At 32.1% G+C, this 11,896-nt stretch overlaps 1 protein-coding gene across 1 annotated transcript; it reads left to right on the top strand.

Moving 5' to 3' along the window:
- Nucleotides 1-4,080: 4,080 nt before the first annotated feature.
- On the top strand, nucleotides 4,081-8,055 carry LOC118035374 (uncharacterized). The gene is made up of 5 exons (XM_035040928.2): nucleotides 4,081-4,446; nucleotides 5,098-5,254; nucleotides 5,578-5,628; nucleotides 6,923-7,015; nucleotides 7,399-8,055. The coding sequence occupies exons 1-5, from the start codon at nucleotides 4,301-4,303 to the stop codon at nucleotides 7,456-7,458; spliced, it is 507 nt and encodes a 168-aa protein (XP_034896819.1). The 5' UTR covers nucleotides 4,081-4,300; the 3' UTR covers nucleotides 7,459-8,055.
- Nucleotides 8,056-11,896: the final 3,841 nt, after the last annotated feature.

The following is an 11,896-nucleotide window of genomic DNA, read 5'->3' as shown; positions in this document are numbered from 1 at the left end:
CACTACTAAACATCGAAAAATACTTTCCCGAAATTCACTTTTCCTGAAATTCACTTTAAAAAAAAAAACTACTTTCCAGCAAACAAACAGGGACTTAAATGGTTTTCAGTTTTTTTTTAAAATTATTTTAAGGTTGTTTGTGAGCTTTTTAAGGTTTATATGGAAATTTCAAGTTAAAATTAGATTTTTTAGGGTAAAAAACATGAACTCCAATTTTTCATTAACCATATGGAATTGAAAGACCGATCGTCTGCCAATGCAAGCGATTTATCGCCCACATTTAAAAAAAATATAGGAGCGAAAAAAACCTAAGACATGGGTCTGAGCTTTCAAGCCTAGACGTGTTAGGCGTTAGGCCCGTGAACATTGCCTCTTTATATATATAAGGGTTCATCTTATCGTAGATTAGTTAGTAAATATTAGTTTTATCAGCCATGGATATAATTTTAAGTTAATTTTGAATATAAAAAAATATGTTAATATTATGAATGTATTTTAAAATATGTTGTTTAAGCTAACATGTTGTTTACGGGTTGGGTGAGATTCAATTCAAGTAAATTTTTAACATGCAATAACAAATTTATTTTTAATTGCGAAATGAAATTTATTTTTATAAGGATTATAGATGGTGAATACTAAGATAAAAAAAAAATGGACTTTAAAAAAAAAAACACAACAAAAAAAAAATCCAAGCTAAATAAGAAAATATTGTAAACAAAAACACAAGTTGACTCAAATTAGCTTGACCAACCTATTTTTGAAATAACAAAATAGAAAGAGAAGCAAAAAAAATGACAAAACTTAAGGGCAAATAAATTTATATAAAATGATGAAATTGAAAAAAAAAATAAAATCATAAGAAAATTGAGAAAAAAAAAACTGAGTCAACTTAGGTTAGCTCGACTAACTCACCACTCATGACATGAAATCAGAATAAAACAAGATTAGACTTCTAAAAGAAGGACCTAGCAAAAAAGATTGAAGTTAAATAAAAAAAATATTGAGTAAAAAAATGTAAGCTAACTCGAATTAACTTAATTAACACACACCTAATATAAACCCAAAAGAAAGGAAAGTGAAAAAAATCACATAGCCTAAGAGCCAATAATTTAATGCCAAAGTATAAAATTTAAAAAAACAAAATAAATTTAATAAAAACAATAACGAAAAAAAATTTAAGGCAAGCATGGTTAACTTGACTTACCTATTACTCGGAACATAAGACTATGATAACTCAACAAAAAGAAAAGCGCAACAAACGATGAGGCCAAGGGCTTAATAACCAAATGAAAAATGATGAATTTTTTTTTTAAATAATTTTTAATTTTTAATAAAAGATTGTCTTGTTGAAAGGCAACTACAAAAAAAAAAAAAACATAACAAAGTAAAATATTAAACCGTAAAACAATTTAAAACCCAAACAATATAGACAAAATGCTACAAAAAATGAAAGAAGATAATTAGGGGCTAATTGTAAAACAAAAAAAAACTAAGAAAAGGATAAAAAAAAAGCTATTAAAAGAATGAGAACCAAAACTAGCTAAAAAACCAAATGAAATTAAATATTAAGGAACAAAATTGAAAATAATAATCAAGAAGAGGATAAGAATATAGGAATCAAAAGAATGGGGATGGAAATGAATTAAAAAACAAATGCAATAAAATAAAAAAGGATGAAATTACAAGAAAAAAATAATCAAGAAAAGCATAAAGCACATAAATAGAGCAATTAAAAATAGAGTGACTAAACCATATAAAAAAATCATTTTGAATAAAATTTCCAAGAATAAAATTAAAAAAAATCCAAACTTTAAAAAGGTTTAAAAGCCAAATAAATAATAATTAAAAGAAGAAAGACTAAAATTGATAAGAATATAGACAAGAGGACACAATGGTTTTTTTTGAAGTTCAAGTGTTATTTTCTAGGGAATGAGAGAGAGAGAAAAAAAAAAAAAAACAAAACTCTAGTGTAGCCCAACCAGATCTCCCCTGTAAGCACGCGTCACATTGCTTTTTAAAAATTCAAGAATAACAAAAAAAAAAAATCAATCTAAAAAGACCAAAATACCCAGCCTTTGGATTTTGAATACCAAGAGTAATTATGCCATTTAACTATTTTAATAAAATGAAAAGACGAGCGAACCTCTATATATATATATATATATATATATATATATATATATATATATATTTCCAAAGAGTATGACCGTATCTTATTGTTCCCTTTTTATCTAAAAATACAGGAGAGCCCCTTGCTTAAGAATATTTTTTTTTTGTGCTCCTAAGAGCAAAATAATATTTATACTGTAGCAAAAAGAAATTCACGTATCATTTTGCCTTCAGTCAAATATTCAATGCTGAATATATTTCATGAAAAAGATATCTTTACCTCTAATTACATATTTAATCAGTATTTTTGCCAAGGAAAAAAATTATCTTTACACTACTTTAATTCAGTAATCTATATTGGTGAACAGTAAATACCTTTTAATTTTTATTTTTCTCAGCTGGGCCTAAACCCCTTTATATTTTTCATTAATTTTCCCTTACCCTAGGTCTGTACTAGACTCGTAAGCTGGGTCTATCATTTGTGTCATTCCGAGCGAGGCTTGTTTTGTGAGAGACCAATTACCCAAATTGATATTTTGATAGATTAATGCATTATTAAATTAAGATTTAATTTGGGATTATAGTAGCAATGATGGTTTAAAGTATATTTTACTTAAAAATACATTAAAATAAAATTTTTAATTTTTTTTTTTATATTAGTACATTAAAATGATCTAAAAATATATGATTTTTTTTAATTTTAAATTATTTTTTTTAAAATATGGTTACAAGCATGTTCAAAATTATTAACCCTAGCCTAGTTATTAAACCCGGCGTGGCATATTGGGTCAACTCGGGACCTAATCAACCCGGTGGTTAGACAGGTCCAGGTTTAATAAAAAAATCGACGGGGGCAACAACCCGGAAAAATTCAGTCAACCCGACGAGTCAAACTATAACCCAAACGAACCTGCATGAGACCCAGTTTTTTTTTTTTTCAAATGTGAAATTCGAAACCCATTAGTATATATACTTTATGTTTCCAAGAAAAAAAGTTATATTTTTTCAATTGTGAAATAAAAATTTTTTTTGTTTAAATACTTCAACTTAAATGGATAATATAGTATCTTTTAATGTGGGATTTAAAGCTCTTTCATTTATATACTCTATATTCCTATAAAAAAAAGTTATATTTTTTCAATGTGGGATTTGAAACCCATTAATATATATATACTCTATATTCTCAAGAAAAAAATTATATTTTTTCAATGTGTGATAAAAAAACCTTTTGGTTTAAATATTTCAACTTAAATGAATAATATAATATCTTTTTAATATGAGATTTGAAGCCCTTTTGTATATATATTATATGTTTCTAAAAAAAAAGTTATGTTTTTTCAATATGGGATTTGAAATCTATTAGTGTATATACTCTGTGTTCCTAAGAAAAAAGTTATGTTTTTTCAATATGGGATAAAAAGCTTTCTGATTTAACTACTTCAACTTAAAGGGATAACATGATATCTTTTCAATGTGGGATTTAAAACCCTTTCGTATATATATATTCTATGTTTCCAAGTAAAAAAATATATGTTTTTTCAATGTGGGATTTGAAATCCATTAGTATATATATTTTATGTTTTCAAGAAAAAAAATTATGCTTTTTTTCAATGTGGAATAAAAAACTTTTTGGTTTTAAATACTTTAACTTAAAAGCTTAACATAATATATTTTTAATGCGGAATAATTTTTTTTTTAAATATTCTTTTAAACTTTATTATTTACAATATGTATAGTCTATATTTACATGGATTTTTTCATATAAAATATTAAAACTTTAAATATATATTTTTAATTTTTTCGAGTTGATATTTACATGAATTTTTTTATATAAAATATTAAAATTTTAAATATATATATTTTTTAATTTTTTTTATATTGATCCATGTGACCTAGCCCTTTAACCGGGTCAAGCCCCGGGCTGGGTTCAATAAGAATGAACCCTAGGGCAGCTGTTTTTTTTATTTTTAATTTCTTTTCAGGGTTCCGGGGGGTTGTTTTCTATTCGGGATGGTTACTTGCTGAGGACGGAGAGAGCACAAATACAGAGAAGACGATCAGAATCAAAATCCAAATCTCACCCACCAGACCCACTTGCCTAACAGCAACGCAATCTTTATAGTTTATTCCAAAATTTCTAATTTCTGTATCACTGTCGGCTCGGTTCATATATTTTGATTTTAGAGTTTCAATGGACGAAGTGATGACAGCTGCTGATGCATCGTCCAGATATCGATCAGCAACATCTCCACCCGCTAGTCTCCCCTCCAACATTCCTCTCCTGTCCGCCTTCCTTGCCTTTTCACTTGCCCAGTTCCTCAAGCTTTTCACCACGTGGTAATCTCTCCCACTCTCTCTTCATAGCATAAATATATATCCTTTTATTTTATACACATAGTTTACGTTTCTTGTTTGTTTTTTCGGTGGTAGGGCTTAATGGGTTCTTAGTTATATGTGGTGTCGAGTCCATACATTGCTTTCGGTTAAGTGGTAAGAACGAAAGTGTTGCAAAGAATATGGAATAGAGGGAAATAATTCATTCCAGCAGTTTTTTTTTTTCCTTTTATTTCTGAAACTGGTCTAATTTGTCTCGCACAAAACAGGCCTTGCTCGGAATTATTTCACTGTAATAAATTGTGTTTATTATTTCCTTAGTTAATGAACTGAAGAAGAGACAATTGAATGAAAACTACAAATCTTTGTTTAATGCAAGTGAAACTGAAAATACCAAATTCATACCTGAAAAAGTTCTCATTCACAAAAATTAATAATTTTATTATGTCTTTTCTGTAATCAAGTAATTGACAAATTGCGAGCACTATTGTGCGACTTATGTGCACAGAGCTTATTTTTGTTTTTCCATGAATATATTTGTCATGATTGACTCCATTTCTATGTGTCCTCGAAACAATCTTTTGCAAAATTGTAGACAAGCTTGCTCATTTCTGTACCATTTATCCCCCCCAATATATCATCATTGTTGTGCAGGTTCAAGGAGAAGAGATGGGATGCTAGAAGGATGCTTGGGTCAGGTGGAATGCCCTCATCCCATTCAGCAACCGTGACTGCTCTAGCAACCGCTATTGGTCTGCAAGAAGGAACTGGAGCACCAGCATTTGCTGTTGCATTGGTCTTGGCATGCGTTGTATGTATTTTGTAAACAGGTCTTGTACATTCTTTTTGGTTGACATGCGATCTTGCTTAAGGTCACGATTACTGTTGAAAACTTCATGCATGAGAAATGTTTGTAAAGATGAATTAGGCATATATGTTAGGTTTTAAGGTTATTTATGCCTTTGGAAGTTATCAAGCCAGACTGAATTTTTGCCTTCATTTTACTCTCATGCACTTTTTTTCTAAGTACATTCTTACTTTGAAGAGAATTCTCTGCTTCATTCATGCCACTGGGCAGTATCCATAAATTAATTTAGAGTCAACATTATCGGATTAAATAATCTTTTTTCTCAGGTTATGTATGATGCAACTGGTGTTAGACTTCATGCTGGTCGCCAAGCTGAGGTAAAGCTGTTTGTTGCTGTCAATATATTTTGTTGTGTACATGTGAGTTCTACTGCATTAATCAAAATCACTGGGGAATCTGGCAAACTTTATGGAGCATATTAAGAATCCTCTATAGCACTCTAGAAACAATAATAAACTTATATTTCCAGCTTAATAGGACTTATCTTATATGGCTGCTATCTGTGGGTCCTAAATGTCATTCTAATTGGTTGTGCTTCTGGTTTTGAAACTTGTACTAAGCGTATGATGTGGGGTTCCACAAGAACACAAACCAAGAGAACCATTTCTTTGAGAAAAAGCCAATATCTGATTATAATTATTCACAAGGTCAACTGAATGCCTAGGTAGGGTGCATGTATAAGGCACCAAACCAAATAAAAATAGGAAAAGGAAACATAATAAATAAGAAATAAACTAGATTCATAATTTAACTACTAAGTAATAATATTAACAATCATACATGATACTAGGAATCTGGAATGATCATATAGCATTAAAATTCCTAATAAGCATTATTTATTCCCACTGTTCATCTTTCTTCTTTTGCCTTCAACATGCTTTTCCTTGCTAGAATTCACATAATACTTATTCAGTATGGCTAGTTGAGGTTTGGATCATGCTCAAATCAGGTCTAGAAGTTGTTTTTTAGGAATTTACTTTATTTTTCTTTTTATTTTTATAATATTCCCTAGTTAGGTTCAAAATTTTATTCGATTTGGTTTTGATTAGTTAGGTCCGTTTAGCTAGTACTTAACAATTCTGTATGTTATTTTTCATAGTTGTATTTTTTTTTTTTTTAAATCAAAGTGATGTGATCTTGAGTGCCTTTTTTCCATAAGTTACTGCTCAAGAAGTCTTTTTTGTCACTTGCTTTTCACTATCAAATTGGACAATCTGCTCACATAGAACAACGAAACCAGAACACGCATTTGTTATAAGAAGCTTGATATCACTTTTATTTTGATAAAGGAATGGTTGAACCTGACGCAACAATAAGAAAGAAATTAGGATTTCTCAAGTTTTAAAATTAGAGTAAATTGTAGATAATTTGATAATTTTAAATGTCTAGAATTTACATAAAAGTTGATGCAATATCAAATAAATAATTACATTATTAGCCTTTTGATTTTAGAAAATGTTTGTATCGTGCACAGATGCAATAACAAATAAAAGATGGTTTGGCTTGTTTTATTGTTGTGATCTCTATCTCTATGATTTTGGTTTGCACTTGTGCTATGCAATAACAACCATTATGTTTTCTATTCTAATTTGTATGGTTCATTTATTGCAGTTACTAAATCAAATTGTCTGTGAGCTACCTCCTGAACACCCTGTCTCCAATGTTAGACCCCTACGGGATTCACTTGGTCACACTCCACTCCAGGTCTGTTGTTGATCTGCATGTATGCATATGAAGTGATGGTTGCCATTGATTTTTCATTGTGCGCAGGATGACTAAATGGTTTTGTTTTAGCGGTCAAAATCTTTCCTTCAATAACTGAATTGAGACTTGTACTGTAAAGGATTGTTTTTGTGTGAGCAAGCAATGATGAACTTCTAATGGGCATGCTGCGTTTAATGGTCTCGATGCCATCTCTTCCAGTATCTATGTAGTCATCAAATGCACCTAACCATTTTAGCAATCATGTCCTACATAGAGAAACAAATGACTTGGTTTTGCTTGTAGAATGATCTTCATTGTCCCTTCTTGCATGTTTATTCTATTGGAACCAGTCCATCTTGACTTATTCTTCTTTTCTGTTGCAGGTTGTTGCGGGTGCAGTGTTGGGGTGTATTATAGCATTCCTCATGAGAAGTTCTAGCTAGGTGATGATATAGCTAAAGGTGATTCTTTAACCTAGTCAGTGGAGATTTATAGGCTCTCAAATCATTGGAAGCATTTGTGCTCTGGAAAAAGGAATTGAGCTTGACGAGACCTTTCAAGTGAGTTCTAGTTGTAATTGTTTTTTAGGCTTTGCGGACGTGACAGAATGATGTATAGGTAAATTACAGTGATAACCTTCACACAATGTAGTTACAGTGATTAGTTCCCTTTGATGTTCCTTTTGTTTTTTCCCCTCGAAAATTTCAAAAAACCTAGTATAAGCTGTAACCTAATGCTCAAGAAAGTTCGTAAAGTTGACAGTGCATACTTGATGCTTGTCAGATGAGTGTAAAGTTTTTCAGGTTCAGCGTGCCAAGCGTTTGTCTGATCTAATAGTAGAAATTGCTGCATTGCCTCTGGTTAAATTTGAGCAGTGATAGAGTGTTACATTCGTGGGATGAGGATTTGTAAATTAGTAGTGAGGTCCGAAGGATGACATTTGTGCTTCACTGTTTCAGTGTTTTGTAGACGTCGAAGTCTTGGTGCTTTACTCGGTGGCCGTGTAGTTGCGATCATTAAACCATCAAACGGTTCTGTTCTATATTTTCCCAAGAAATAATTTTGGTTTATTGGCGTTTGTTTTACAAAGTATTTTATTAAATCTTTTTCTTATTTTTTTAATGTTTATTTAGTGTAAAATATTTTTTTTTTAAAATTAATTAACTTGTAATATTTCGTGTCAATTTATATAAATTTAGTTTATTTATTGAAAATGTTTTCTAACCTGCCAAGTCTTGTAAATTTTTTTATGGATGGTTGTTAACTTATCCTGTCATGCAATATTTTAATCATTGTTGCATCACCAGCATCTAATTCAATCTTTATATTAAAATAAACTTTTAAACAACCCAAAAGACCTTAAAAGTGTTTTGGACAAATGGATTGTCTATCTATTTATGTGAAGTAAAAAGAGAAATTAAAGATTTTTTTTTTCAAAAAAGAGTTGAATGAAATTTGCACAATATATTTATTTTGATCGAATGGAATGAAAGTGTACTATAAGCTTTCATTTAAAATATATTTGCTTTTTTGTGGAGCATAAAACAATAAAAATCTCTTTGATTACGGATCAAAACATTTTAAGGTCTTATAGGTTGTATAAAAGTTTATTTTAATATAAAGATTGAGTTAGCATTAATTTACACTTATTATTTTCATTTGATTTATGTCTATATATAAAATCTGAAAGTTTCTTTGTCCTAACTAAGAAAAAGAACCTAGCGTTGTATGTTTATTGAGAAACTAATAATAATAAAAAAATGAATACATGATTTCTGGTATGGGAGGAAAAGAGTGAGTTTTTCTTCTTTTTCTGGCCGCCCCTCCATTCCTTTCTTTCTTTTCTTTTTATTTGTCAGGAAACCCTAATCTCTCTTTCCTATAAAATAGTCCTTTTCTAAGTAGACAATTTATATTTAAGTAGTGATGCAAATCAGGAGAAGGATTCCCCATAGTTCCATGATCAATGACTCCGTAAACATTGGAGCTGTTATGATATGTAGAGGATTTTTAGGAAGCTTACGTATTTGCTGCAATTCTGTTTCTTTTCTGTTTAATGCTTTCCTAGTTGGAGTTGGAGATTGTATGATTGAATTGATATTTAAGGTAGGATGGAAATAACAAAGGCGGTCTATTTTTTTAGTCATTTTACGAATTTGAATTCGAGTTTTCCTTGGAGTGATTCCAACGTCACAGAGGGATTCTGTGTTTGCTCTGCTCTTAGATTCAACGTGAGGTTGATTTGAGAGGCTTGGCATTAATTTTGGTATCAGAGCCTGGTTCATGTTTCCTTCGTTACGGTGTTTCACGTTCCATGCCTGTAATCCGCAACGATACTTCGTACGCCATGGAAACCAACCAAAATCCAAACAACCCAAATCCAAAGGACCAAAACAAAAACACTCAAGACATAGACCAACCCCAGTTACAACACCAAACTGATTAAATCACCATAGTATTGGAGCAACTTACTCATCAATTGGATGTCATAGATGAGCATTATGTTTGAGAGGAGTATGGACCCTTTAATTGGAGAGGGCACATAGCAGTTCGTGGAGAGGGACTAGACAAAAGTGATGGAGATGCTTATAAAGAAGAGGAAGAAGAAAACCAGGAGTTTGAGGATCATGAGCCTCGAGTCCGACGTCATAGGCGAAACTTTCACCGAGGTCATGCGGGTCATGGTGCACATTATCAACCTTTTGATGAACTGACCAAAAGAATGAAGGTTAATGTGCCAGATTTTTTGGAAAATTAGAGCCCAACACTTTAGAGGTCTGGTTAATGACTATCGAGGATTATTTTGATTGGTTTACTATTTCGGAGGATAGGAAGGTTTGTTATCTTCGGATGAAATTGAAGGGGCATGCATGAGTGTGGTGGGGAAGTTTGGAAGAAAAATTGCATCATACACGAAGACCAACAATTTCTAATTGGGAAGAGAAGAAAGAGCAACCAAAGGAAAAATATTTGCCCATTGATTATGAGCAAATGATGTTCGAGGAGATGTTGCAACTCAGGCAAAGGTCATTGAGTGTTGATCAATTTACATATCGCTTCCACGAGTTGACTATCCATAACAAGATTGTAGAGACTGAGAAACAAACTTTAGCTCGATACCGCACCGGACTATGCAGCGAGCTACGTAAAGAAATATGGACTGCACATTTAATCAACGTTGAGTAGGCATATCAATTGGCACTCTGTATTAAGAAACAAATGGGCCTTCGGTTTGGAGGAAAATGACGTTGTGGGATTCAAGGTCGGAATGTGTCCCAACATCTTCAGTCCAAAGGCCTCAATTGCTAAAAGATCAACCTAGAGGCGGGGTATGTGGAGACCAGAAAGGAAAAGCCAAAGTTTCCAGCAAAGGGCTACAATGCTATAAGTGTAAAGGCTTCAGACACTATGTTGTAGTGTGTCCTACAAGAGATAAAAAACTAGCATTTATATGTGAAAAAGAATTGTTAGTAGTGGACGCTATTGAAGACACGGACGAGGAAGAGACCGATAGGAGTAGTCACAGTGAAGAAGAGCACTTGGGTGCATTAGACTTATTGAGCCGCGTGATCCATATAGTGTTGACAAGAACTAAGAAAGAACTTCTAGGCTAATCTCGAGTGGTTTGCATACCAATATTTTTCACACTTGCATGGACCATAATGGTCGGGCTTTGAATGTCATTATTGATAATGGCAGTTGACACGACCAAAAGATTGATGTTTTCTCCCAAGTGTAAGAGTGTCAGAGTAACAAATAACCCGACAAGACCGGGTCGAACCACATGGAGGTTAATTGTATAAATTATAGACAACAATAATACAACAACAACAACAACAACAACAACAACAATAATGAACTCATCATCTTTAGGCTTTTCTTTGCAATGTTTAGATCCAACCTCTTCTTTACCCTCAGATATTAACTCATTATCTTTCTCACAAGGTTCAAGAGTGGGTTTTTCAATAACCTTACCACTGTGAAGAGTGATGACTGATTTGACTTGATCCATGTGTTGGTTTCTAGAACTACTTGCATTTGCATTGTATTGCCCGTTTGGATTTTGTTGTGGTTGAGATGGAAACTTACCTTTATCTTGGAAATTGAGAGCAGATGTTAACTTTTCAAGAGTATCTTTAAAATCTATCATGCTTTGAAAAGTTAAGTGTTGATTGCCTCTTGCTTTTCAATGAATGCATGCAATGTTTCCTTAAGATTTCTTCTAGGAGGTGGAGCATAAGGAGGTGCATATCCATGAGAATTTTGATAATTATGGTGTGCTTGAAATGATGGCTATGAAGTTTGTGCATTATTATTCTCTTCCAACTTAAATTTGGGTGGTTTCTCCAACTAGGGTTGTATGTTTACGAGTATAGGTTATGATTGGGCCTTTGGAAACTGTTTAAAGCATGAGCTTGTTCATGGAGGCATTCCTTGAAAGAAGGCAAAGTTGGACAGTCATTGATTGCATGTTCATTTGTTTCACAGATTTGACACACAATGTCTTGAACATATTTTATTTGACCACTCTTTTTCAATTCTAGTGTCTCGACTTTTCTAGCTAAAGATGCAAACTTGGCTTGGAAGTCATGATCTTCCCTAAGGTTATACATACCTCTATTAGATGTATGATTAGATGTATGAGATTGGGTTTTACTTGGTGCCTCATAAGTGCATGTAGTGTCCCAATTTTATGCATTTTCAGCTAGTAAGTCTAGGCACTCCATTGCTTCATTAGGGTCTTTATCTTCAAAAGTTCCATTGCACATCAATTCAACCATTTGCCTATCTTTAGGTGTTAACCCTTCATAAAATTGTGAAACAAATCTCCATGTTTCAAAACCATGATGAGAGCAAGTATTAAGCAAGTCTCGATACCTA

Source organism: Populus alba, chromosome 11 (assembly GCF_005239225.2).
Source record: "Populus alba chromosome 11, ASM523922v2, whole genome shotgun sequence".
NCBI lineage: Eukaryota > Viridiplantae > Streptophyta > Magnoliopsida > Malpighiales > Salicaceae > Populus > Populus alba.
This window is presented reverse-complemented; position numbering and strand designations above follow the sequence as displayed.

Bases quoted from the DNA above. Each gene is read 5' to 3' on its own strand.
- LOC118035374 (XM_035040928.2), top strand. From the start codon at position 4,301: ATGGACGAAGTGATGACAGCTGCTGATGCATCGTCCAGATATCGATCA. The intron at 5,255-5,577 runs GTATGTATTTTG...CTTTTTTCTCAG, and splicing joins CATTGGTCTTGGCATGCGTT to GTTATGTATGATGCAACTGG. The intron at 7,016-7,398 runs GTCTGTTGTTGA...TTTCTGTTGCAG, and splicing joins TTGGTCACACTCCACTCCAG to GTTGTTGCGGGTGCAGTGTT.